Source organism: Strigops habroptila, chromosome 7, assembly GCF_004027225.2.
Source record: "Strigops habroptila isolate Jane chromosome 7, bStrHab1.2.pri, whole genome shotgun sequence".
In the NCBI taxonomy this organism is placed as follows: Eukaryota; Metazoa; Chordata; class Aves; order Psittaciformes; family Psittacidae; genus Strigops; species Strigops habroptila.
This window is the reverse complement of record NC_044283.2, coordinates 64911527-64938207: the sequence shown is the minus strand read 5'-3', so window position 1 is coordinate 64938207 and position 26681 is coordinate 64911527. Positions and strand designations below refer to the sequence as shown.

The 26681-nt window shown below is 43.5% G+C and overlaps 1 protein-coding gene across 2 annotated transcripts in view; it reads right to left on the bottom strand.

The window, feature by feature from the left end:
- Positions 1-26681, bottom strand: part of RNF150 (ring finger protein 150) — a 133568-nt gene that overhangs the window by 53672 nt on the left and 53215 nt on the right. For both annotated transcript variants that reach the window (XM_030492664.1, XM_030492663.1), the window contains exon 2: positions 3559-3809. In XM_030492664.1, the coding sequence (XP_030348524.1) occupies positions 3559-3809 (251 nt within the window). The remainder of the gene's footprint in view (positions 1-3558; positions 3810-26681) is intronic.

The following is a 26681-nucleotide window of genomic DNA, read 5'->3' as shown; positions in this document are numbered from 1 at the left end:
CTCCAGGAACATGCGACTAAGGAAGCATATTGCCTATGCTTTCCTTACACACATTTATTCTCCTCAGATGAAAAGGGCATATTATCAGGACAACCACCTACTTCTTGGACATCTTCTTAGGTAGGAAAAAAGTGGATGACTTGGATTTTCATCCATGTGAATATTGCTACCTATCTTCTATTTCCACATGTACTGTAGATTTGTCTGTGGTAGAGATACTTTTAAAAAATTGAAATCTAACCATATTTGTAGCTGACACCTTGGCTGCAGGTGCACAAGCCCATAATGGAAGGCAGTTTTGCTCTCCATTGCATTAATTCCCAGCCAAGCTGCAATGAATGGGCCAGGGCATTCAGTGAGAATCCTCTGACATCCTGAGCTCAAAATCAGGCACCTAACTGGAGTGAGCTGTGTCTTCCTTCTGGCACATGAACCTGGATTTTGCAGACATAGCGAGGAAGAGCAGTGGCTGAAGATGTACATGCTGTATGTCCAGGTTTCGTCTCACTGGGGAGTCACAGGAAATGATGCCAGGAGATTCTTCAGTCCTTCTAGCTCTCACTTGCTGGACTCGCTGCTTTCTTGATGGATAATTAAATCAGTTCCTTTTGAGTTTATGCCTTGATCACCAACATATGCTGTGTGCAAGAAAGGAAATGGATCTGGAAATGAGGATCACCATTTAAAAGAGGATAAGAAGGCAAAGGTGGTTATGAAGCTTGATAAAAGGACACAAGATGTTTTCCATCAAAGGAAGACATAGTTGCAATGGGTCAGCTTGGAAGAGGCAAAATAGAAGATGACTTCGGGAGACTGGGAGTGACTGAAGAAAGATGTTCAGAAATTCTGCTTTCATGTAACAGTGCAACAGGCCTCCTGCTTGCAGATAACTACTTTTTCTACCAATCATACTTTGCAGTCAGTCACACTGTCCCATTCCCTCAGCACATTGCCCAGATCACCAATCCAGAGGAGGCAACTCCAGTTCCTCCTCTAGCAGTAGTTCTTACTACTCCTGGAAGCAACTCCAGTATCAGCCAAACATAGGAAGGGCATGTAAGATGGAGGTTAACTAAGAAGTAGACATACGTTCTTATTTGACACAGAAAACATGGGCCCTCACAAGCCCTTGTTTGAAACAAGGGCTTTTATTTCACTTGGATGTCAAAATGAGTTTAAGCTTTTTATGTATTTATTTTTTAATTTTAACTGAAGTCTAATAAGTGAGTCACAGCTTTTTGCACTTTCAGAACAGGGCAGTCAGTCTGCAGAGTTAGATTTTTTTGCATTGCAGGGTAGGAACTGATAGCACAACTTCCGCTGAATAAGCTGGCTCCCCCTTCATCTGATGCTCTGTTTATCCAAACATTTCAGCCTTTGGATGAAGTTTAGCCTGAGTACATCAAATACAAATAGAAGGAAGCAGCTTTCCTAAAGGTGGCTAGTAATGAAGGTGCTTATAACACATGCAAGGCTTTTCCCACAGATAAGCACAACACCTTCATACAGACACACACAAGTTATAATGGCAAAAACTTTTGTGCACACTGACAAAAGAATCCTGCTCCAGCAAAGCAACATAGTTTGTCTTGTATATATCTGAATATATAAGATATTAACATAAAACTCTGTAATCCCATCCTTGTGCTACAAGAAAGTGTGATAAAGAAAAAAAACAACAAGCAGAACTTCTAGGGAAACAGAGAAACCCTCATGGAAAAGGCAAGAGGAAGATAAGCTCTTCTGAACTACCTACGCTATTATATTCCGTAGCTAGGAATAAAAGAAAAAAACCTATAGCAACTCATTAACACAAATGGTCGAGCTTTGTCTGTGTACTGCTACTGTTTTTCATAGGAAAAGAGCTAATAAAGAGATTAGAGATGTCAGGCAAAACTGGATGAAGAAAGTATATGAAGAAATTCTAGCTTGCCCCATATCATTATTACAGCTTTGGCAAAAATTAATAATAAATAATTGCTTAGGAGGCATGCTTTGTAATGCTTCTGAAGAACAGAACTAGTATAATAACAGTTACTAAAACCTATGCAGAGGACAACTGCTTGTGCACATTAGTCTCATTCAGACTTTGGAAAGAAAATACTGAAAAGGAAAGCTGCTTGAACATATAAACCTATCAGTTCCAAACTATAGCATATTACCTGAATGAGCTTCTTATTTTGCTGGGTTTCATGTTTATGTATGTCTATTTACACTGCTAATCTGCCTGTATAATTACTTGATTGAAAGCACACTTACGGTACTCACATACATAAATTAGGCACACGTGCTTTTGCAGCCAAAGCATCTAAAAATTATTACAGTCGTCACAGTCACAGCGAATCTGCTGCCAGTGATGTTCAAATTCCAGCTGGGACAGTCTCATTCCCGCTATCCAAAATTTCATGCTGTATATTTAAAGGAAAATATATTCTTTCTGTCTGTAAATACAGAGCAGCTGCTCCCTACCTCAGAGGATGCCTGAATTTCAGTAGGGGAGGGGGGATCCCTGTATGTTAAGTATACATTGCAGAGTGTGTGGCAATACTTTACAAGATGATTATTAACACTCTCGGTTTTACTTTTTCTGCGGAGCAAGCAAGACAACTGTCCCCCTACCCTGATAGTAATTTATTAAGGGTCCAGAAACATCTCTGAATTACAGTGCATTTTTTCCCTGCAGTAAAGTGGTTATCTCAGATTTCATACACTGAGAGCATTTTCTACTGCACCATCAGAATGAAATGTAGAAGTCTCAGTTTCACAGTTCTGCTGATGCCAAGATAGTTGCATCCAGACAAGAAAAGATTAAATTTATTATCATTGCTATTATTATTCATTGCAGAACTACCATAAAGATGCACAGTGCCTTATAAATCCAGAGGGCCTCAGGACTTAGGGCTCATTCCCACTGCTGTTGACTTCTCTCCAGCTCTATAGGTTTTGTATCTTTTTCAAGGGGTTTGGACAAGACGCCAAAACAAAAAACAATGGTGTAATAATATTGGTGGCTATCACTACAGCACTTACACGTTCAGTGATCATTGTCAAAACAGGGACATGTTTGCCTTTCAAGCCCAAGACCTTTCTAAAGAAGTATTAAAATGAAAACGCTCTCTATTCCTTTTTTCTTTCTTCTTCTATTGTGAACCCTTGTTTCACACACAGACATTTACATACCTCACTACAGTTTAGCCATCATTTTGATCCCAATGGTTGTTAGCTATATATTCTATGTCGCTTAGCTATAAAAGCAATCTTTTCACTAATAAACATCAACTTTCTGTCTATTTGTGTGTTTTGCATGAGAGAAAATCCCCATAATATATACACACTGTATTTATTAATTTCTTTTTTCCTGAATCCCGTCTATATTGACAGAAGTCTTGGCTATTTCCAAACACAGGCATTTTTACATCCCCATTCTTTTTACTTTCTTGATTTTTTGTTTTGGTTTGTCTTTTTACCACACATTCACAATTCCCTCAACTTTTACTTGTAAGCTGAATCCCATGCTGACTTTTCGGAAGCACAAACGGCCATTCCAACACTGCTCACCTGATTTCTGTCTCTGGCATTTGCGTAGCGAAATCGCTGGATGTAATAGAAGACCAGCCATGCCAGTGAGATGATCATCAACACAATGAAGGAGATGGAGACGAACACCACAGAGGTCCGGCTGACGTACTTCTGCAAGTTGCGTGTCCCAATGGTTATGTACATCATCACAGTAATGTTCCTCTCCAGGAGGCTCACTATCTCTTTTCCTTTGGGTTCAGGAATCATTATTGCTACAACATCTTCTAGGCCTATCAGAGAGGAGAGAGAAAAGAGAAACCTTAAGTAAAACAAGTGATTGCCAAAAGGCAAAGCAGTAACAAAAAAGCTCCCCTTTTTCCTGTTCTCTCCTCCTGCTCGCTAAGACGTCAGCCAGATGGATCTGGTGAAGGTTTCAACTAGAATCAGTTACATAGGGTGCTTCTATGAACTAATCTCAGTGAGATATGTAAAACGTGTTTCATGGGTTGACATAAACACAGATTTCCAGCACTACTGAGGCTTATCTAGACAATATTGCTGTAAGCATTGCAGAAAGGGAGAGATGCTGCAGCCAGTACCCTTCCATCCAGCACTCCATGTACATTTATCATAGCCCATTTTGCCGGGTCACAAGTCTGCCAGAGAAGCACCTCTGAAGTCCACATTCAGATCAGAAATAGTTTCAATCACAGATCTTCACATGGTTTCACAACCTGAACATCCCAAAGCATCACTGCCCTCTCCCAGGGCTGGCAATGTCCCACTGAAGAGACATGAGCAGCTTGACACGCTCCTAGCTCACCCGCTGCCCTGTGCTACCAGACGTTCCTCACAACCTGAGCCCATGTAGATGCTTGGGAGCCCTTACTGGAGCTGGGACTCACCACCTGATGCAAGTTTAAGGTTGAGAGCACAGTTTTATTCCACAAAACATGCTACACATCACCCCTGGCAGCGTATGCAGCATGGCCCCACAAGGACACAAGTCAGCACAGCTGAGATGGCAAAAGGGTGTCCACCGGTGGGATGGGCCTGGCACTTCCTACAGTCCTGTCAATCTTTCTGAAGCCATGACCCTGTGAAATGGGCCCTCCACCAATCTATCAAGCCTTGACCCTGCACCAGCTTTCCTTTCTGTATAGCACTGTTTCATTTTACTTGTATCACACGCTGCAGAAACTACCTTCCTTTCATAATTTTATAACCCTCCCCCCTCCACGTACATGACAATTATCTGGGATTGAGCAGCTTCTTAAATGCCCTTGTTAAATGCCCTTTCTTGCTTTAAACTATCACTTTATGGTTTAATATTAGGGATATTCTTTCCACTTCTCGAGACAAGTATGTAGAAATTTTTACACTTAAGCTCTGTTTTGCAATAGTCAAATCCTGAATTGTAATAAGTGGCTAAGGACAAACAGGATGTATTTTCATGTAGAAATATAGAATCATAGAATACTTCAGGTTGGAAAGGACCTTAAGATCATCTAGTTCCAATCCCCCTGCCATGGGCAGGGACACCTCCCACTAAACCACATCACTCAAGACCCCATCCAACCTGGCCTTGAACACTGCCAGGGATGGAGCATTCACAACTTCCTTGGGCAACCTGTGCCAGTGCCTCACCACCCTCACAGTAAAAAACTTCTTCCTTATATCTAACCTAAACTTCCCCTGTTTAAGTTTAAACCGATTACCCCTTGTCCTATCGCTACAGTCCCTAATGAAGAGTTCCTCTCTCCAGCATCCCTGTAGGCCCCCTTCAGATACTGGAAGACCAACCACCTCCTTGTTTTTCATGTGCCTTAGCATGCTTTCCAGGAGAATCTGCTCCAAGATTTTGCCAGGCACAGAGGTGAGACTGACTGGTCTGTAGTTCACTGGGTCTTCCATTTTCCCCTTCTTGAAAGTGGGGGTTGTATTTCCCTTTTTCCAGTCGTTGGGAACTTCACCTGACTGCCAGGATATTTCAAATATGATGGACAGTGGCTTAGCAACTTCATTCGCCAGCTCCTTCAAGACCCATGGAAGGATCTCATCTGGTCCCATGGACTTGTGCACATTCAGGTTCTAAAGATGATCTCAAACCTGATCCTCTCCTACAGTGGGCCTAAGGTCTTCATTCTCACAGTCCCTGTGTGGGGTAAACCCCCAAAGTAGACACATGAACGTTAATAAACACAAGCAAATATCTAAACACCCTGTGTAACAAACGCTGAAGAGATTTCTTAAATTCTTCTTCTTTCCAAGACGACGACCTCACCATAAGCAGCGTAGTAGCAAATGCCACCTGGTGTATTGATAAGGAATGGTGAGGAAATCCTGTACGCTCTCTACGTTTCTGCAAAGTTCACGCAGAGGGAACCAAACCCCCTTTCTTTCACCTCTGGGATCGCCACAGTCAAATGACAGTATGTGGTATAAACGCCTTTATTGATGCAGTCTGAACACAGAGATTAATCTACAGGGACACGCAGGAGCGGTGCCCAGTGTGTGGCCGCCATGGGCAGGGACATCCCCCTGGGCCTCCTGGGCACAGGCACTGCCTCAGGGCCAGCACCCCAAAGGCCTTTCTTCAAGGGATGCTGGGCGAAGGGGCAGCAGCAGGGCTGTGCTGGGCAGGGCTGCAGGGGCCCCGTCACCCCTGTGTCATAGTGCCACCACTCGCCAACGCAGCATCACAATGCTCTGGGGCAGTATAAGGCAGCATCCTCCCGTGTCCCCCTGCCAGAGTGCCTGGCTTTGCCACCAGGACAGAGCTGGCAGCCTGAAGGCACCTGAGAGGAATTCCTTGAGGCACCCGTGGATTTACTTGGAGGGGCTGAGAGGAGAAGACTGCCCGAAGCTGCTAGAGGTTCTCTGCTGCAATTCCAGCTCCTGGAGGAGCCGCACTCACAGCTCATCGGATGGATGGAAATCCTGCTTCAGTCTTCGCGGAGCTTGCCGTCCTCATCTTCTGGGGAGATAGTGGCAGTAGCCATAAGAAATAGGATCCATAGATGGCTCAGTGCCCTCCCCCAGTGCCTTGGAGCTCCCACTACCAAGCGCAGGAAGGATTTTTGCCCCCAGGGTTGATCATGCTGGTGGCATTTTGCTATTCTTGGAAGCCCCTGAGATGGCTCCAGGTGGAGGCAGAAAAGGCAGTGCCAGTGTCCCCTTGGAGCCATAACCAGCCCGTGGACCAGGAGCAGGTCTTGCTCATGTGCTCAGGGAGTAGCCGATCGCCAGTGCTGGGGTCAGGAAGGAATTTTCCCCCGGGGCAGATTGGCACTGGTCCCCGGGGGTTTTTTGCCTTCCTCTGAGCACTGAGCATGACCACTTGTCAGGGCTCCTCGGTCCATTCTGGCTTGGTTATCGCCTGGTGCTCATGCACCACGAAGGTGGCCCCTCGTGTCCTGCAGCTGGGGGGGGAAGGGCTTTTTTGCCCCCAGGGTGGACCAGCAAGTGTCCCCGGGGTTTTTTGCCTTCCTCCGCAGCCGAGCACAGCCCCTCCATGGGGCTCCTTTGGGCTATTGTGGCCCAAAGGCAGCTGCTCGTGCTCCACGCAGCTGGCCCTCGTGCCCCGCATCCGGGGGGAGGCAGCCTTCTGGACTCCCAGGGTGGCCCCAGCGTGGCCCCGGGACTCACTCCCAGGGTGGCACCAGCGTGGCCCCGGGACTCACTCCCAGGATGGCCCCAGCGTGGCCCCGGGACTCACTCCCAGGGTGGCCCCAGCGTGGCCCCGGGACTCACTCCCAGGATGGCCCCAGCGTGGCCCCGGGACTCACTCCCAGGGTGGCCCCTGTGTGGCCCCGGGACTCACTCCCAGGGTGGCCCCAGTGTGGCCCCGGGACTTGCTGCTGTCCTCTGTAGCATTGAGCACCACCCCTTGCCAGGTCTTCCCCAGCCCATTCTGGCTGGGTTCTTGCACCGCTCTGCACCACCACAGCACCGCTCCTGGCCCGGCTTTCCTTTGTCAGGCTGCAAGGGATGTTTTTTCAAGCTAAACTGAAGGATGCATCAGCCTGCTGCTGGCTGCGCATGTGCATCGAGTTAATGCTTGTGAGCACCAGCTCCAAAACGTTTAGAAAAAGAAAATATAATCTAAACTAGGCTAAAATTAACTAAGCTAAACTAAACTAAATTAAAATAAGATAAATACAATAACTTTATAAATAAAATACTCTTTCCACCTGTAACCTTTCTGATTTGTGTCTTTGAGTGTTTTTGGTGCTGAAAACCCCTTGGCATTTCAGGTAAATAACGGTTTCATCATTATACAACTCATTGTGAGAGCAGGGAATGGAACAGAATAGAACAGAAGAGAATGGAATGGAACAGAATAGAACAGAACAGCTACAATATGTCATGCATGTAGTTCTGCATGACAAGCTCTGACGTAGGTCTGAGGGGCTATCTGCAGTGCAGATCCCAAGGGGGGCCGGTCCCAGGCACTGAGGCCTATGAACACCCTCTGGACATGTTAGAAGCAACAGCATATAAAATGATCACAAACTGGCATTTAGAAAGAAAGGTACAAACCGGAGGTGTCTGAAGTCAGAGACACAATGTTGAGGTGGGGTTTCAGAATTTCAGCTGAAATCCCAGGAAATCAGCCAGCACATTGCTAACCCTACAACTACCTGTATTTTCACTGTGTCAGGACAAAGTGCTGCCTGCCTTGGAACATTCGTGGAGGTGGGAAGGTATTGCTTGGCTGTGGAGATGTGAGAGGGCGACTTGTGTTTCCAACAGCATACCCCTCCAAGCTGATATCCAACCTGAGCTTCACCGGGGCAGCACTGTACCCTGGTCCTCATGCTCCAGCTCAGACATTTCACCAACGAAAAAACCTTGGGGGGTATGAACCAGGTTTTCAAAGGGATCTAGATGCTGAAGACCAGGAGGTGTCTAGCAGGATTTCAGATATACTAAAGCAGACAGGTGGGTGGTGTTCAATGGAAAACACTAACCGTGGTGGAAACTTCATCAAATTCTGCTGGGTGCCTGGATCAACTTGAGGAACTGAAATAGCTGTGGCAGACTGTTGCTACTCGCACACCAAATCTGCTGCAAAGCTGGGAACTGAACCCTCCTCTCTCAAGTCTTGGAATAAAAGTGCAACCACTACCACTCTTCCTCACGTGAGACTTTCCATCGTAACACCTTCCTGATCATGAACAGGCCAGTCAGTGAATAGGAGGAAATCAATAGTTTGGCTGAGTTAAGCGTTTTAGATATCCATGATAGGAAACTTCAACTTTCTGCTCATGCTCCTCCACAAAGCATTAATAATTTTCAGCTATTTCCCTTTATTTGTCCAGTAAGAGCCCACCTTCAGCAGTCAAAAGAAATCGACCTTTGCAACTCTTCTGGTACCTGCTTATTACGAAAGGCTAATGCAAGCACTACCCTAACAGCCTAGGGAGGATTTGCCATGTCTCAAAGTGGCTGCGAAGGGCACTGGTGCCATGCCAGTAATTTTCTTGCAGTCAGTAAGACAAATTGTCTGAAGCAGTGCTTAGCTGTCCACATGCCTGCCTTTGTTCTCTTCGCTTTAAGAAAATAAATACTATAACATCATTCTACCAGAAAACCAAAGCAACCACCTCACACACAGCAAGAGAACCTTAGTGAAAAATCTCACAGCCGAAAATACTGAAATTAATTTCATCAACTCCTCCCAAAAGCCACGATTTTGACCTACTCACTTGTCCAGTGACCTCTAACACCATCAGTACACAATGTGGGATGTATAATTTCAGGTACATGTATGAATGATGTTACCTGAAAGCCTATAAAAACGGGAGATACAGACAGAAACATTTTCAGTAGAAAATTTAGGTATTTTAACTGTCCAATTATCTTGAATCTTAAATGTCTTTAAAAATCTTAACAGTATGTTTAATTATGTTTAATTCAACTCAATATAGCTTAGGATGTTTCTGGAGAACTGTAAATAAAGGGCACAGGCCAGATATGTATGACACATTGCAAATACAGAATCACATTCCATTGTTCAATTATGAAATTAATATTTTTGTAATAACAAAACAAGCACCCACAGTAATGTCCTATCTTTCTTTAATGGAAAAGTAATGAAAAAGAGGGAGAAAAAAAAAGTCATCTCCTGCATGAATTTAACCTCATTCCTGTTTTTCATCACCTGCCCTTTCTGATTAAGCTACAGCACAGCTTTCTGCCTTCAATTCACGGTGGAAACATAACTGGTTTTGAACAGGAGTGCAGCCACACAGTCCTCTTCTGCTCCTTCCTCCTTACATCTCTCTGCTAGGATGGCCTACTGCCACCTTGGGCCTAGGGCCTTTAAGATACTTTAAAAAAACCAGAAGATATTAAGTAAATTGCCATGGATATATGCTAAGTAAAATTGCATTCAGAACTGCAAAGTAGCTACTGCAAGAGGAAAGCAGCTGCCGTTATTTATTCAAACCCTTAATATATTCAAATTTCAAGCTATCTAGTTATTTTCTTGGAAAACATTGTTATTTGTAATGAAGCATTCTTGGAAAAAAAATAACCAAATCAGTAACAAATAATAATCAAGATTTGGGTTTTTTTTAAACATTTTATTGAGTTTATGATAATTTCTCCAAGGCACTAAAATGAATGCTATTTGACCAATCAAGTCATTAAGCTAAGTTTTTGATCTCAAATATGCTCCATATTGGGAATAAAATAATAATAATGAAAGTAATTTATTTCCCTTTCCTCTTTTATACAACAAAATATTTGTATTACTGAGTTTCAGTATCTCATGACACAGAAGCTCTGACACACATGAAAACTATACACATTAAAGAATGGAAATAAGGTAATGAGACATCAATTTGAGAGATGCATTTCTATGCCCAGGCACACATTTGTTTAACAGACTTAAAAAATGAGAAAGTATTTGGTAATATCTATCGTTGCTTCTCTGGTGAGTTAAACACTAATGATGCCTTTCATTAAACATACTCCCAAGAGTAACTGTATTTTGTGGCACTGTTGTTACCTAATGCATTTCTTTTTCTGGCCAAGATTAATGCAGTTTTACAAGAATTTTTCAGTAGCTGTCAGGATGAACCAGAGATTCATAAATCAAAGACATTCAGGCTGTAGTGAATGGATTTTTTTTTTCTTTATTGGCTTGGGATACATTTAACATACCAATGCTCTCTCCTTACGAGCCAATAACAAAACAAGTAAGGAAGAACTTAAAGGCATTTGAATGATTTAAGTCACTTTAACTTGTTGAAGTGTATTTGCCTAACCAAATATTTCTGGGCAGTGAAATTGTGCTGCCAGTCTTCAGGCAGCTTTTCTGCTTCTGGCCTTTGCACCCTATGGCAGCATTAAATTAGGTTAGATATTAGGAAGAAGTTCTTCCCTGTGAGGGTGCTGAGGCGCTGGCACAGGGTGCCCAGAGAAGCTGTGGCTGCCCCATCCCTGGCAGTGTTCAAGGCCAGGTTGGACACAGGGGCTTGGAGCAACCTGCTCCAGTGGAAGGTGTCCCTGCCCACGACAGGGAGTTGGAATTATATGATCTTTAAAGTCCCTTCCAACCCAAACCATTCTATGGGTCTATGATCTGTGGAGTGAGGGGTGATGGATAGTGAGTCTGCAGCAGTTACCAGCTGCCCTCCGAGACCTACACATGGCAGCGGATGACAGAGTTGCAAAGCAGTGATGAAGTCAGAGAGCGTTTTCAATGGCAAGATCTGCACTTCAGAAAAAAGACCTGGAATACTCTCTCCAAACCTTTATCCTCCACACAGTACCTGGCTATGGAAATACATTTCAGCTTGGATATTTTTACGCAAAATTGAAACCTTCTTCTAGCACAACAATCTTTTCACTGTTGACAGAGGAAAAGAAAGACTTCAGTTCTGTAACAGTGACTTCTGTAGAAGAAACTAATAGATTTTACATTCAGAAGATGTACGTCAATTCTCCACCTTGGCCACAGGCTGTGCTGACAAACCTGTGATATTTCTTGATTCTGCTCGGGGAGCCTCAGGGGTGATATTGAGAGCGGTCCTCTGCTCTCCTAATTAGCAGTCAGGCCCAGCAGTGGCGGGCTGCTGCTTTAATGCTTTGTCAATTTTTGATGGTGGCTCTAAAACGGTATGTTTCTGACAGATCTTAGAAGAGAAGATTTAATTCTTCATGCTTGGCAACTGCCAGAAGTCGTTCTGAGAAATAATTAATTGAAGTATTTGAATAGAATTCCAATTTGGGAGGGACAGAGTTTTCTCCAAGATATCCTATCAAGACATAAATGAGGAATTCTCTTACGCTGTACATCAAAATCAAGCATTTCTTTTTCCAGATTTTGTAACTGAAAACTCAGACACTATTTTAGAGATTAGAAATTGTCCTGATAAAACCGTGTTCAGTCCTCCTCAGAGCTCAAGAATAGAAGCCTTGCAGAAGGGTGCAAGAACCTAAGCAACCCTCCCTTCTTGAAATAATTTCATTTTTAGGAAACAATTTCAGTAACTAGCAGCTATTAGAACAAAGCAAACCAGATGCATATCTAAACAACTTGACAGCCTGCCTGTGCCCAGCTCTGGGGCCCTTGGTCTGTGGGTCCAGCCAGTCCCACGCAGCGAGAGCCAATTTGGCCGTGGTGCTTCCTGCGAGCTCAGCAGTGCTTGCTCTGCACAAGGACTTACTGTGCTGCCAACCATGTGAGTGTTTGCCTGCCATAGCTCCTGCTCCTGCCTGCATCCATGTGAATGGATTTTAACATATGATCTGGATGACATGTAACATTTTAAAGCAAATTTCAAGCAAGGCACAGACATTTTTTAAAGAAGATTCCCCCCCCCCCCCCGTGAACACCAGTTCAGCTATAAAATTAGTATTGAAGAAAATAAAAAGGAATCAATGTGATGGTGCTGTAGTTCCGACTGTCTAAGCTGTAACCAAGAATGGTCAGTTGGGCTATTAGAAGATACTATCTTCTGCTACAGACCTTGTTCTCTTTGAAAATACTATTGCTTGATAACTGGGTTTGGTTTCTTTACAATGAAATTACATGGCAAATGGTATATAGGTTAAGCAGATGGCATTTCAACTCAATTTTAATGCCATCTAAATTGTTCTAATATTTTCATGGTTGCAACAAGGGCTCTAAGCCTTTAAGACCATCCAAAGAATGTTCAATCTCAGTTCTTCTGTATAGCACAATTACAAATTGACCAGAATATCAGCTGTTAACTGTTTTTCTCCTTTAAAAATAAACATAGAATAAAACAAAACAAAAATACTACATTTTTGTGAACTCAAAAATTACTTTTGGAAACCAAAGCAGTACTTTATCTGGAAGCTATCAGGACAACTGGCTACCCTGGATTTGCTGAGGTTCTTAATGACTTCTTTGCCTCAGTCTTCACTGGCAAATGCTCTGACCAAACCACCCAAGTCTTGGAAGGCAGATGCAGCGACTGTGAGAATGAAGACCTTAGGCCCACTGTAGGACAGGATCAGGTTTCAGATCATCTTAAGAACCTGAATGTGCACAAGTCCATGGGACCAGATGAAATCCATCCACGGGTCCTGAAGGAGCTGGCGAATGAAGTTGCTAAACCACTGTCCATCATATTTGAAAAATAATGGCAGTCAGGTGAAGTTCCTGATGACTGGAAGAAGGGGAAGGGTTTCAAGAAGGGGAAAAAGGAAGACCCAGTGAACTACAGACCAGTCAGCCTCACCTCTGTGCCTGGCAAAATCTTGGAGCAGTTTCTCCTGGAAAGCATGCTAAGGCACATGAAAAACAACGATGTTGGTTGTCACATGTTGGTGACAGCCAACATGGCTTCACTAAGGGGAAATCCTGCCTGACCAATTTGGTGGCCTTCTGTGATGGGGCTACAGAACTGATGGACAGGGGCAGAGCAGTTGATATCATCTACCTGGACTTGTGCAAAGCGTTCGGCACTGCCCCGCACGACATCCTGGTCTCTAAATTGGAGAGACATCAATTTGATGGACGGACCACTCAGTGGATAAAGAACTGGCTCGATGGCCGCACGCAAAGAGTTGTGGTAAATGGCTCGATGTCCAGTTGGAAACCTGTAACGAGTGGTGTCCCTCAGGGATCGGTGTTGGGACCGGTCCTGTTCAACATCTTTGTTGGCGACATGGACAGTGGGATTGAGTGCGCCCTCAGCAAGTTTGCCGACGACACCAAGCTGTGTGGTTCGGTCGGTACGCTGGAGGAAAGGGATGCCATCCAGAGGGACCTGGACACGCTCGTGAGGTGGGCTGATGCCAACCTTATGAAGTTTAAGTAAGCCAAGTGCAAGGTCCTATACCTGGGTCGGGGCAATCCCAGGCACTGCTACAGATTGGGCAGAGAAGAGATTCAGAGCAGCCCTGCGGAGAAGGACTTGGGGGTGTTGGTTGATGAAAAACTTAACGTGACCCAGCAGTGTGCGCTTGCAGCCCAGAAAGCCAACCGTATCCTGGGCTGCATCAAAAGAAGCGTGACCAGCAGGTCAAAGGAGGTGATCCTGCCCCTCTACTCTGCTCTCGTGAGACCTCACTTAGAGTACTGTGTGCAGTTCTGGTGTCCTCAACATAGAAAGGACATGGAGCTGCTGGAGCGAGTCCAGAGGAGGCCACAAGGATGAGCACCCTCCCAGCAAGGGGGCTGGAGCACCTCCTGTATGAAGACAGGCTGAGAAAATTGGGGCTGTTCAGCCTGGAGAAGAGAAGCTGCGTGGAGACCTCAGAGCAGCCTTCCAGTATCCGAAAGGGGCCTACAAACATGCTGGGGAGGGACTCTTCACCAGGGACTGTAGTGGTAGGACAAGGGGTAACAGGTTTAAACTTAAACAGAGGAAGTTTAGATTAGATATAAGGAAGAAGTTCTTTACTGTGAGGGTGGTGAGGCACTGGCATGGGTTGCCCAAGGAAGTTATGAATGCTCCATCCCTGGCAGTGTTCAAGGCCAGGTTGGATGGGGTCTTGGGTGACATGGCTTAGTGGAAGGTGTCCCTGCCCATGGCAGGGGAGTTGGAACTAGATGATCTTAAGGTCCTTTCCAACCCTAACTATTCTATGATTCTACGATTTTAGAAAAGACGATTTCTGTGCTTCACCCATTTCAGAGAATGAGCAGTGTAATATTGTTTAAACAGCTTTCTAGACTCTTACATAGGCCAACTGGGAAGCATTACTGGTAAAGAATCAAACTGGGTAAAAGGACCATTTCCTGCAGGAACTCTCCTTTATGGAGCATTTATGGCATTGGTCTCAAATTGAAGTATCAGTAAATGAGATTATAGACAAAATTGGCAAAGAGAAGAGCAATATATAGTAAGTAACAGTAACACATAGTCAGGGCATCATATATCATAGGTGAAATGACTACAAACTGTCATCTGTAATCTCTTGCATAAACTGTCTCAATGCCAGAGGACTAGAAAGGACACCAATTTCTAATGAGGTTTCATAACAGATATGGGCAACTACAGATCAGGTTGTCCCAAATTATTCAGTGAGGCTCCTCACCAAAGACTCTTAAGCAAAAAAAGCATCTCTGAATAAAATAGGAAGGGCCTCACATGAGAAAATAAGGGGTTAAAAGATAGGATCTTGGTGTTCAAAACATCAGAGAGACACCAAGTACAAAAGACATCCAGGGACAACAAACTACTGGAGGCTGGGGAGAGTGATTTTGGGGAGGCAGGATGAAATGTTCACCCCATGCTTATACTCTTCTCCAAGCAGCTGCTGTTTGCATTATGAGAAATAGAGGGACAGATGGAACTCTGGTCTCAAACCATAGACTCATTCACTGGGAACTGAAAGCTGTATCTTCCCTGGAGACAAGAAGGGTAAGTCAAGCCATGACAGGGAAACAATAGGGCCAAAGTCAGATGTCTGATTACGCCAAGAAACTGCTCTCTGAGCCAGAGTGGGGAAACCATACCTGTTTCTGCAACCAGTGACAAACAAGAAAGGACTGGGGCTAAGACAGTCGGTGCCTCTTGCTTCCCAAAGCCCCAGTTAGGGCTTGACCCAATGCAGAAGGATGCGTTTCCGATGTGGACGAAGGAGGGTGGGTTGGTGTCTCAGAGCTGTGCATGCCAGCTCTGCTGAACATCACACTGGGTCCTGCAGATGGGCCCGTCCACCTCTTTCCTCAGTGCTCATCCCAAAAAGGTATCACTGTCACCAAGGGCAACGGATGGATGAGATTTCGAGCAGGATTTCACTCTATGGTGAGAGAAGGCTGCAGAGTGGGATGCAGAAGTCTTTGCTGAACCACTTCTAGGGCCTGCAGGCACTGCCTGCCCCTTGGTACCCCAAAATTGGCAGCCCCACTCTGCCTCAAACGTTGTGAGGTGGAGGAGAGCAGAAAGGCAGGAGTGTGACCATTCTTTGCCCCCACTGCTAAAACTGAGAGACACCAGGCAAGCAGAGCTGACGCCCTTCTGGGACACCCAGCCCAAGAGGAAGAAAAATGCAGGGGAAGGCCAGAAGCAAAGGCAGCATAGCAGCACGCAGCCCCGTTTTTGTGGATAACAAGCTACTGAAGTTATCAGAACACGAGGTTTCACCATATAATCTTTTTTCTCTTTTTACTCTAGAGCCCTTGCTTTGCAATGACGTGGGTGCTTTCATCTTCCCTCCTCCCCCACACCCACATTTCCAACTTGTTTTCCTTCTCTGTTTAAAAGCAAAGAGATATTTCCTTATCCTCTCCCTCATTTCCCGCTTCTCCTTGGCACTGTTAGCACTCGCCTTGGTCCTTTGCCCATCTTCCAAAACATTTAACTGTAAATCAGGTTTCCTTAAAAGGCAAATGCAGCAACCACAGAGAGAGGAGTGACACCTTTTCACTACAGCGCTTTTCCCATTTGTGAAAGGAGGAAACTCTTTCGCACGAACCATTTTTTTTTTTTCTTAGACAACCTTATTGTCACGAAACACTTTTCACTGCAGAAGTACAAATATGCAGTAGGATAATTAAGAAACCTGTAAAGAAAAAAGGCCTGCTGATGTTAATGGCTGGCCGCAGTATTTAAGTAACATACAGAAGTTTTCTATTTGGTCCTGAAGTGAACAACAATAACCTCCAGCAGAGCTGTTTCTCAGTTAATTTCTTTTGATGCTAGAACCAGGAGAGTTCAAGATGCTTCTGGCTGTGATCTTCCCTGTGAAAAGCAGCCTCAGCCACTGTTTATTACTGTTTAGGGACAAAGAAATTTCTGTTCATGTTTTTGTAATCAATGCTGATCGTGCCAGGGCTGCAAGAGCTCAGAATATATTGACTTCCTCTGATTTTATGCAGGAACTGCAGCAAAGGAAAAAGAAGTAAAAAGCTACAAAACTCACAAAAATCAAATTCAGCACGATAGCTGCATTTTTCCTGGGCTTGGTTCCCACAGTGTCAGCTCATCAGTCTGCTGAACCAACCAGTGCTAATGAACCAACGTGGTGTTACTTATTCACACTTAATTACAGCAAATGGGTGGTTCTGTGAGAGGTTTCCTCAGACCCCAACCCAAGGCATGAATTTTCAAGGCTGTTATCTTAACCAGGATAGTACTTCATTATAACTGCTCATCATTGTACTGAAGACCTCTCTAGAACTCTCCCTTGGTTACTAAACAATATATACTGTTAATGGCGCATGCTACTTGTTGTAAGCTCTCTGTTCTAGAATTTGCATTGCAATACTTCATGGTTTCTTGCCTGTACAAGGTGGCCAGACACCTTCATGCAGGCTTTGCAGCCAGGATACACTCTAACTCATAGCAAAATACGCTATGATAGGGATAATTTATTAGTAAGATACAACCTTTTCAGTGTTGTGGCAAAATACACCCACCGTCTAAAGCTGAAGTTGCTTTGCAATATTCAGTGGAATTGTGCCAAAAGAAAATATGTCTTAAAAAGCATCTGACATAGTCAGGGTAGAGTAAAATGCAAACACAAACTAGTTCTTGTGCCTGGTGCTCTTAGAATGGATACAAATATATTTTCATTTACAAATGGGGAAACTAGAGAAAGTATGTTGAACAACTCAATAAAGGCTCTTGAAAGATAAGAGCAGAACATCTAAATCCCAGCCTCATCCCTGACAGGAAAGCAGCACCAATACTCCTCTGAAAAGGCAGGATGAATAAGCAGAACAGCTGGAGCTGCTCATGTCTTCCTTGGAAACAGGGGCAGGGTTCAGCACAGCCCTGCTGGCCCGAGGTGCCCTTCTCTCTGCTAGCAGGGCAATCCGGCAAGAGCTAGTAAATGCCGTCATTGCCGACTCCCTGCACGGGAACACATATGCTGATTCTGTCACCATAACCCTGCTTTAAACCATCCTTGCTTCAAACTACGGATCCTTCCTTGGGTAAGCTGTCTTTCGGTAAATCAGGATGCTTGCACATAATATGCCAAAAAACAGTCAGCTGCTAAGACTGGAATGGTTTAGGAAAGCAGTACTGCTCGCTGTTTGTGACTAATCCCACAACACACCGCTGGGGAAAGTGCTGGTGGCCAGGAGGTGAACCCTAGCAAGAAGCAGAGCTTCCCAGTGCAAACACCAGACCAGCTACCTCCAGCACAGCTAACTGCAGCAGGGACCTCAATTTCCTCCTTCCAAACTTTAATCCCATAGCTTGACAATACACAAATGTTCAGCAGAAATACAACCTACAGGTGCGCAAAAAACCATGGAATACTCAAAGGTAAAACGACGACAACAAATTAATGACATTGGAAGTAACTGAAGCTGTTGTCTGCATAATTAAATATGGAATTACAGCAGGGCCGGGCTGGATGGGGCTTTGAGCAGCCTGGTCTAGTGCAAGGTGCCCCTGCCCATGGAGGGAGGGTTTGGAACTATATGAGCTTTAAGGTCCCTTCCAACCCAAACCATTCTATGGTTCTATGTTTTGCTAATAGACCTACATGCTGTTCGTATTTTGCAAACTTAATGAACAGAGAATACTGAAAACACACAGAAAATTAGGAAGCAAGCATAAGACTGTACACAGAAAAAAATGTAGCCATCATTATGTAGATTAATTACAGCTTTTAATCTAAATTTAGACACAGAATCAGTGGGTTTTTTGATGTAGTAACAAATCCTGCCCATTTAGTCATAACATTAGAGAAGAGCGTTAAAAAAATATTATTGCCATATGCAAAATAAACAACATTTGACCCTGGAGAGTAAAGTATCATTAGAAACTTTCTAAGCCATTAAAAAAGGAAAAAAAAAAAGGAGAAAAAGACACATATGCAAAGATCTCATTTGAACTGAAATGCCTGAGTTCTAAAATAATGTTTCAAAAACTTTTAATACAGCTGAAAATACCTCTTAAACCCATGAGGCTTCATCTACAATTCTGGCCGAAAACTATTCATTAAAGGAAATAGATGGGGAGCAGATGAGGGCTTCTTAATCACCGGTTCTCATCACCGGTCCCCCCAAGACTGGGACTACACCAGTTCCCAGGGCAAGTCTGACCAGCTTCAAAGAGACTGCAGCACCTGCAGGCTGGTGAAGGTCCCCAGGGCACTGCAGAGCCTCCACATAGGTGCTGCTCTGACCCTTGACTTCTCCCTCACCCTCCCCAGCAGCTGCTAGGTGCAGAGAGTCACCTCCACCAGTCAGCAGAGCTCCTGCTGAAGGTCTTCCACCTTCTAGCTGAATTATCACACAGGGACAGCTCGAGGCTGCCTTAGCTTCCCTATAACCCCCTCTCCCCTGCTTTCACGCAGACCCAAGGACTGGGCACACCAGGCTGCAGGAAAAAGGATGTGCTGACACCGTGTAGTGCTTGGAGAGGCAGGACCGTGCACATCCTCCTCCTGCACCACCAAACCTGCTAGTCAGCGCAGCCTTACAGGGCATCAGTTTTCCTCCAGAGAAGATGAAGCTTCACAGAAGCAGCCCCCAGGCACCCTTGCCTACAAATCCAACACAGAAAATCCCCAAACCAAAAGATTTAGATAATTCTGACTGAAGCCACATACTACAAATCCAGTGGCTCCACATGGGCGAGAGCGGTTTGTGGTTTAAAAAGCGCAGACGACTGATTGAGTAAAGAGCGCAGCACATCTGGTGTGGTTTTAAGCAACATCGCTGGGCATGTTCCAGTTCAAGTGACCCTGCATTAACTGGGCAAGAAACAGGTTCGTAGCAGCAATCCAGGAACTTCGTAAAATCACTTCAGGGGATTTCCTCTTTCCTCACTCAGATAAAACTTCCCCAGATGTGCAAAAACACTAATTACTTTTATCACCCTGCGCAGGGGGATGGGATTAAAAATACCTGATAAGAACAATGAATTAAAATAGAACAAAAGAAAGAAAACAGTGAGAATGAATGGTAAAAAGGACAAATAAGCCAAATCTCAGGCAGAGGGCCAGGAACACATCAGCAGAACGAAACAAGCCAAATCTGAGGCAAAGTATCACTAACATGTTGCCAAACCCTCCAAAATTGCTAAACATCCCTCAATGCCATTAGATACTTATGGGAGTAGACCTCTACAATATGTGCCCTTAGTCATCTCTTTTCCAAGTTGAATGATCCTCATCTTACTCAGCTGCTCCATATGGAAGCTATTCCATACCTTTGAAGATACTTTTCCATACAGGGGATGGATAGGTTTGATTTATAGTGGCATGTTTGCCAACATTTTTTTCTAGCTGCTGCCGTTTTAAAGACTTTCCCAGGAAGAAAAAAAGCTTTAGCCATTATGTTCAATGTAGGCTATAGCCAGAAGCCTGAACCTTCTTCTTTGTCACCTCATGTTAGCATCACAGGGATGACTGATGCCACAAGTCTTTGTACCTTCTGCAAAAGCAGCAGCCTAGCTTTCATGTAGAATTAGCCCTTGTTTGTTTTTAATCAGTGATAACAATATCATCCAGAAAACTATAAAGAAATATTGAAATGTCCTTATTTCTCAGTCCAAGTAACCTTTCTCTTTATGCCTTTCCAACTCTTGGAAAAACACACAGGCCTATGGGTCCAGCAACAGCCTCACATCTTGCCTGCAAAGCAGCCTTCTGCCCTCCAGCAAGGTGGGCACCCGGCACTGTGCATCTCCCAGGTCCAGGGGGAATAGGAAAGAAGTCGTCACCCTCTGCATGCTGAGGCAAGAGGAGCAGAGGAAGAAAAGGAAGGGAAACAAGCAGTGCAGTGTCATAGAACCACAGAATGGTTTGGATTGGAAGGGACCTTAAAGCTCATACAGTTCCAACCGCCTGCCCCAGGCAGGGACACCTTCCACTAGAGCAGGTTGCTCCAAGCCCCTGTGTCCAACCCGACCTTGAACACTGCCAGGGATGGGGCAGCCACAGCTTCTCTGGGCAACCTGTGCCAGTGTCAAACCACCCTCACAGGAAGGAATTTCTTCCTAACATCTAATCTGAATCTCCCCTCTTTCAGCTTGAAGCCATTCCCCCTTGTCCTGTCACTACATGCCCTTGCCAAAAGCCCCTCTCCAGCTTTCCTGTAGGCCCTGTTAGGCACTGGAAGCTGCTCTAAGGTCTCCCTGAAGCCTTCTCTTCTCCAGGCTGAACAAGCCCAGCTCCCTCAGCCTGTCTCCACAGCAGAGGTGCTCCAGCCTCCTGATCATCTGCTTCCCTCAAAATCTCACCCAACCCTCAGCCATACACCAATTAGGGGGGCACATTTGTAGCCTCTGCCTGTTTATGAGCTATTAAAAACCTTAATGCCAGCGACTTCCTGAATTAAATAAAGAAAAATGTAGCAAACAGAGAGACACATAGTCTTACTTTGGTTTACCTCAGACATAAACAGGAATAAATGTTTTTGCTGGAGAGATCTTGTTTGTTAAAGAACCTTGTCAGGGAAACCTTCCATCCTGACGATGGGCCAGAGCTGCTGAATCTTTGGCCTTCATTTTCAGGTAGCGTGGTTAAATGCCACTTAAAACTAGGGACCAATTCCGCATACTGAAATCCAAAATGTAAAGCTAGTATAAATCAGACAAAAATCTGGGCAAAACCGTATTATTCCAGTAATAAAATTTGCCCTTTCTTAAGAAATCAAGTTTTATTTTATTAGTCCCTAACGCTGTTAGTTTTGCAATTCTCCAGCTGTCCCTAGAACCCCTTAGCATAAACAACACTTACAATGTCTAATAAGAAAAAAAAAAAGCAAGCAGAAGATAAACGTTGTGTCTTTCCTACATTATGAACAGACATAAGCTTAACTAAAATTGCATTTCAAACCGATACATTTAAATCACCTACACCAATGCAAACCAGGTTAAAATAATTTTTAAGAACATCAACTTCAGAGAATGTGGTTAGGGCCTCTTTGTACATCATGGGAAAAGTCTGGGATGCAACAAACTCCTTTTTGACTATGGTGTCATGGTTTTCTAAAAAAAAAAAAAAAGAAAAAAATTCAGTAACAGTTTAGTTCATATGATAAAAAAGGCAGAATAACAGGAATAGAGACATAATTAAGAACAACTGAGAACAAAATTGAGAACAAGCCATCTAAAAAGACTGTTTTGGGGTGGTGGAGGGTTTGCTTAAGTAGACTCCTAGATTTTTGGTTTGGGGTTTTTTTTTTTTGCCCAAGTGAGCTATCTTGGTGTCAGCTAACGTTCCTCTGACTGACTCATTCAACTGTCAGCTCTGTAGTCTAGGTTAGGGATGATTTAACCTTGTTTGCTACTGTTCAGTCTAAGCAAGTAACCAACCTGAGCCCTGACTCATATAGCCAGAGAATGTGTGGAAACAGCTAAAATTCTCTCCTTACATCACAGCCACTGAGCTCTCTCTATGCTATTCTTCAGCAGTACCAGCAAGTTCAACTAACCTGCCCTGCACCATGGATTCTGCCTTTATGTATTTGACCTTGTCTAGACATGATTGCTTCCAATCCTACCAAAAGGTTGGATGTTATTCTCTACGGCTGTAACACCATCATCTTCTCTCTCCAGTGGCTGTAATGTAGTGGGTAAATATTATCAGCTGCGAGTGGAGCAAAGTGTCCAAGTCACAGAGAAAAATCAATAGCGGAGCTGGGAATGCAGTTCTGTTTTCCCTGACTCACTCATGCTCCAGTCTGCGAGTTCCAAGCACAGAAGAGAGCAATCCAACTCACAGGTGACTCAACAAAGAATAAGAAGTATCTTCTGGTACACAAAGTAAACATAACAAGTGGTATAACTCCCAACACATACCTCGTGATGTTCCTGAGGAAAATCCAGCCCAATTGTATACTGCAATAAAGCCCACTTCCTATATGAAATAGTGTAACAAAGCAGACTTAATGGCAGGGGAGGGTTGCCAGGGATCACTCGGTCCCCTGCAGTAATACATAGTTCCTCTAATGCATATCTACAAGCAAGGTGGTTCTAGGAACAAGGAAGCCAGCCTGGGCAAACAAATAAGGGGGAAAAAACGAAAAACGTGGGGAAAACCAGAAGAGACTGAAAACTGGGAAGCAATTATTCTGGCAGGATAGCCAACCAAATAAAAAGGTGCCACATCAGGATGCAGTTCAAGGGTAACTTCGTGGCAAAAAAAGTACAATCCTGGGATTTATCAACAGGAAACAGTGAGGAGAAGCAAAGAGCAACTGAGAGGAACAGCAGAATAATACAACTGCTTGCAGCTGCAGAGAAAGCGTTTTGGGGAGACCTTTAGAATGACAGGAGCTTAGTTTATTGAAAACAGGACCCGGAGATGACTTGATTCTCTGTATACACATATATATCTGTATGTACATACACATATGTACACATGCTCTGAATAACAGAAAATAAGGCGTAGTAAGAGAGCCCTTGTCTACCTGGATAAGGGCATAGCTAGAATCAATAGCTGGAGTCTTAAGGTAGTCTTTTCAAACCAGAAATAGATTACAATTTTTTAAATCGTGGGAGTGATTAGACAGCGGACTAAAATTACTTTTTGAGGGCATCATGTTATCTGAGCTGAATAACCTATTCAGGCAGTGCAGGAGAAACTGACTGAAACTTGATTATCTGTAGTAAACAGATCAGATTAGAAAAATGTAAAAAATCTCCCTGATTTCTTAGATGTGCATCCCAGCTTCTCATCAGAAGCTCTGAAACTTGGAGATGTTAAACTTACCTGGTCTAATTTCAAGCACATTCAGCTATTATGAGAACAAGGTTTTACAAAATATGAACTTTACTGGGTTTCTTCCCACGTGGACTGAAGACCAAACAAGTGTTTGGGAAGGATGTGTAGGTGCGTGTGTTTATTCAGCAGTCACCAATACCTGCCATGGCAACTGTAACTCCCATCTGCATTTAGGGTTAAAGTAACCTGAGTGCTGAAGTGAGATTACTTGATGGGAAGTTCAAGACTGCCAGATGTTGCTGTTCACATGCGACAGTCTCACTAAAGAATTCCTTAATATTTATTATTGAGTTGGTCGTCCTTGGCTCCAGAAGTGAGACCGAAGAGGCACCACAAGCTCCATGTTACAAAACACACAAGATCTTTCATAAGGTGATGTTCCAACTTGAGCACAGAGCAGAAATCCTAACTCAAAACAAGAAATAGACCAAACAAAAACAAACTGAAAAGGGGAAAAACTCCACAAATGAAACACAGGAGAAGTGTTTTTTCAGGCTTCAACTAGACGAATGAACCACGTGAACCCAGAAATAGTTGGCAGTGTTAACCAAACCTCAAGCGCTGTGAGATACACCCACCCTTAGCTAAACTACACATCAAGCCTGAAAATGTTTTGAATATGCAGGCCTTCTCACCCTAGAAAAAAAGAAAAACAACCCTCAACAGCATGTGAAACTCTAAATGTCTTGGAGAAAAATATTTACACTTCTATAGAGGCACACTGTTTATCTCTCCTGATTTCACAAGGAGAAAGTCACTGGAATGCTTTGCTTTCTAATGCAATACAGAGAAACAGTTATGCTCTGGGACCTTACCATTATTAAGTCTCTGTGGAGCTTGGATACACAGCTTCTTTTGCAAATCTTTATGATGTACATCTTGCCGTGACAGTAATAGAAACGCTTCAAAAGCAAATTTGTAACATCCAAAAAGCAAATGTCTTATAAACCTTGTTTTCCCACCTTACAGCCAGGGAGGAAAGCCATGAAGTCACACACATTTTCTCAGTAAGGCGAATTCTTCCCACAATGAAATGAAAGTTAAATCTCACACTGGTTTAAAAAGATGCAGACTCAGACCTTTAGCATGTAAAATTAACTATGGAAGGGCTACTGAGGAGAAGGAAAACTAGCTACCACCACTGAAAAAGCTGGATATTTTTATTCATACACTGCTCTTTAGACACCAGGGTTTAACACATCGGCTTACAGGCCTTACTTTCCTAGCACAGGATATGAGCAATTCCTATTGATTATATATGGAAGTTACAGACATCCTGAAGAAAGGGAACAGGGCCCCAAATGTCCTGGCAGGTGTAAGAGCAAAACATTTTCTTAAAACCCTACAGTGCGTCCCAGCATTTTACAGGTTGCAATTGTCAGCAAAATAGGACTGCAGACTTCATGAAATGCCATTGTAAACAGCGTTTGAATGAGTCACTGCCAGATAATGCCCTGGCTAAAACAACTCCACAATCTCATTTCAGAGATGTTGTTTCCAAAGAACCATTTAAAAGGAGTTATAATTATTGAAGAATGTTCCCCCTGCAGACAAATAAATCCCTCTTCATCTGCTCAGCGCATCCTTTTCCTACTGTCAAAAGCATGTAGGCATGATAAGAAGAAAAGGGTTATAGCTCTGATGTGCCTTTCAGGTTAAATGTCCCTACATTTCTGAGAAATCAAGGATATGGATTTTTGTAAACATGCAAAGTTACTGTTTTATATACACATTTAACAATGATAACACTGCTGTCTGTGTGCTTGGGTGTTTAAATCTCTGTCACGAACCAGCAGCTCTGCTCACCTTTGGTCTTTCCTGCTAATTTTTCTGATTCTGCTTACATTTCGGATAGCTTTAAAGTAGCACATCAGTTCTGTAATTCTGGTAAATGCTTTGGGGTTCCTGGTATTTATTTAGGGCAGTGCCTCAAAGTGCCACTTGCTCATGTTAACGTCAAGTTTGAATAAATCCTCTCTCACTTCCCTTTTGTTTCAGTTTGTCATGTCTTGAAGGACTTCATGGGCAGCAGTTCAGCAAGTTCAGTGTTATTTATGACATGAAATGAAAGAACTTCAGAAATAAAAGAGAGAAATTTCAAAGACTTTAAAGGAATTTAGCAAAAAAGCAACACACTTCATGTGACACTCCAATGATATAAAATTTCCCCAGAAGGCAAGCCTGGCAGTCTCAAAGATTGGTACATTAAAAGTCAACACATACACGTCTTCTATGCCAAAAACATACTCCAGACACTTAAACCTGGACAGCCACTTCCAGAAGCCAAAAGAGAAAGAATAAAAATGATCCAAAATAGAATGAAATTCCTCTCTTAGCCACACTTTTTGATGTAATTTTTAAATGTTCTTTCAACACAGCACTAAGATGCAAACAAAGTATATCAACAAAGATTTCAGGTTTGTTAGCGAATTCTGTTAGATCTTTTTTCCTCCTCCTTTCCTCTCTATGAAGCACTGTCAGATTACTAACAACAAAAGACGGAGTTCCACACACATGGCACAGCCATTTCAGACAGTATTTACCCCATCTACAAACAAAATGAAGTGCACCTATCTTAATAAAAGATGTGTCTTTTAAAAAATCTCGGTGCATTGTGAAAAACATTTAAGTCAACACAGAAAGGTCACCAGTGAGTAAGAGCACTCAGGTTAATAAAGATGCAAATCAAACCTTTGTGCTTGATAAGAACAGTTGTTTCCACTTTGAAGGGTAGAGAGATGGCATAAATGACTTTTTGAGGTCACTTGCAATGGTATTTTTTACATGATTCTCTCAGTTACTACTTTATAGCACTTACAGGCACTGTGGTAGTCCCTAAAATTTTTAGTGGAAATGCACTTGCCAACTCCCCTTTCCCTTCCCCCCAAAAGGTAGGGAAAAAACTGCCCATAGAAACAATGCATTCTGCTCGGTACACTTCCATAGATCAGTTGTTTGTTTCTTTTCAAAACCTGCATATGGCAATCTAAATGCTAGAGGAAAGACAAGAAAACCAGAAAAAAGTTAAGTCTAATAGT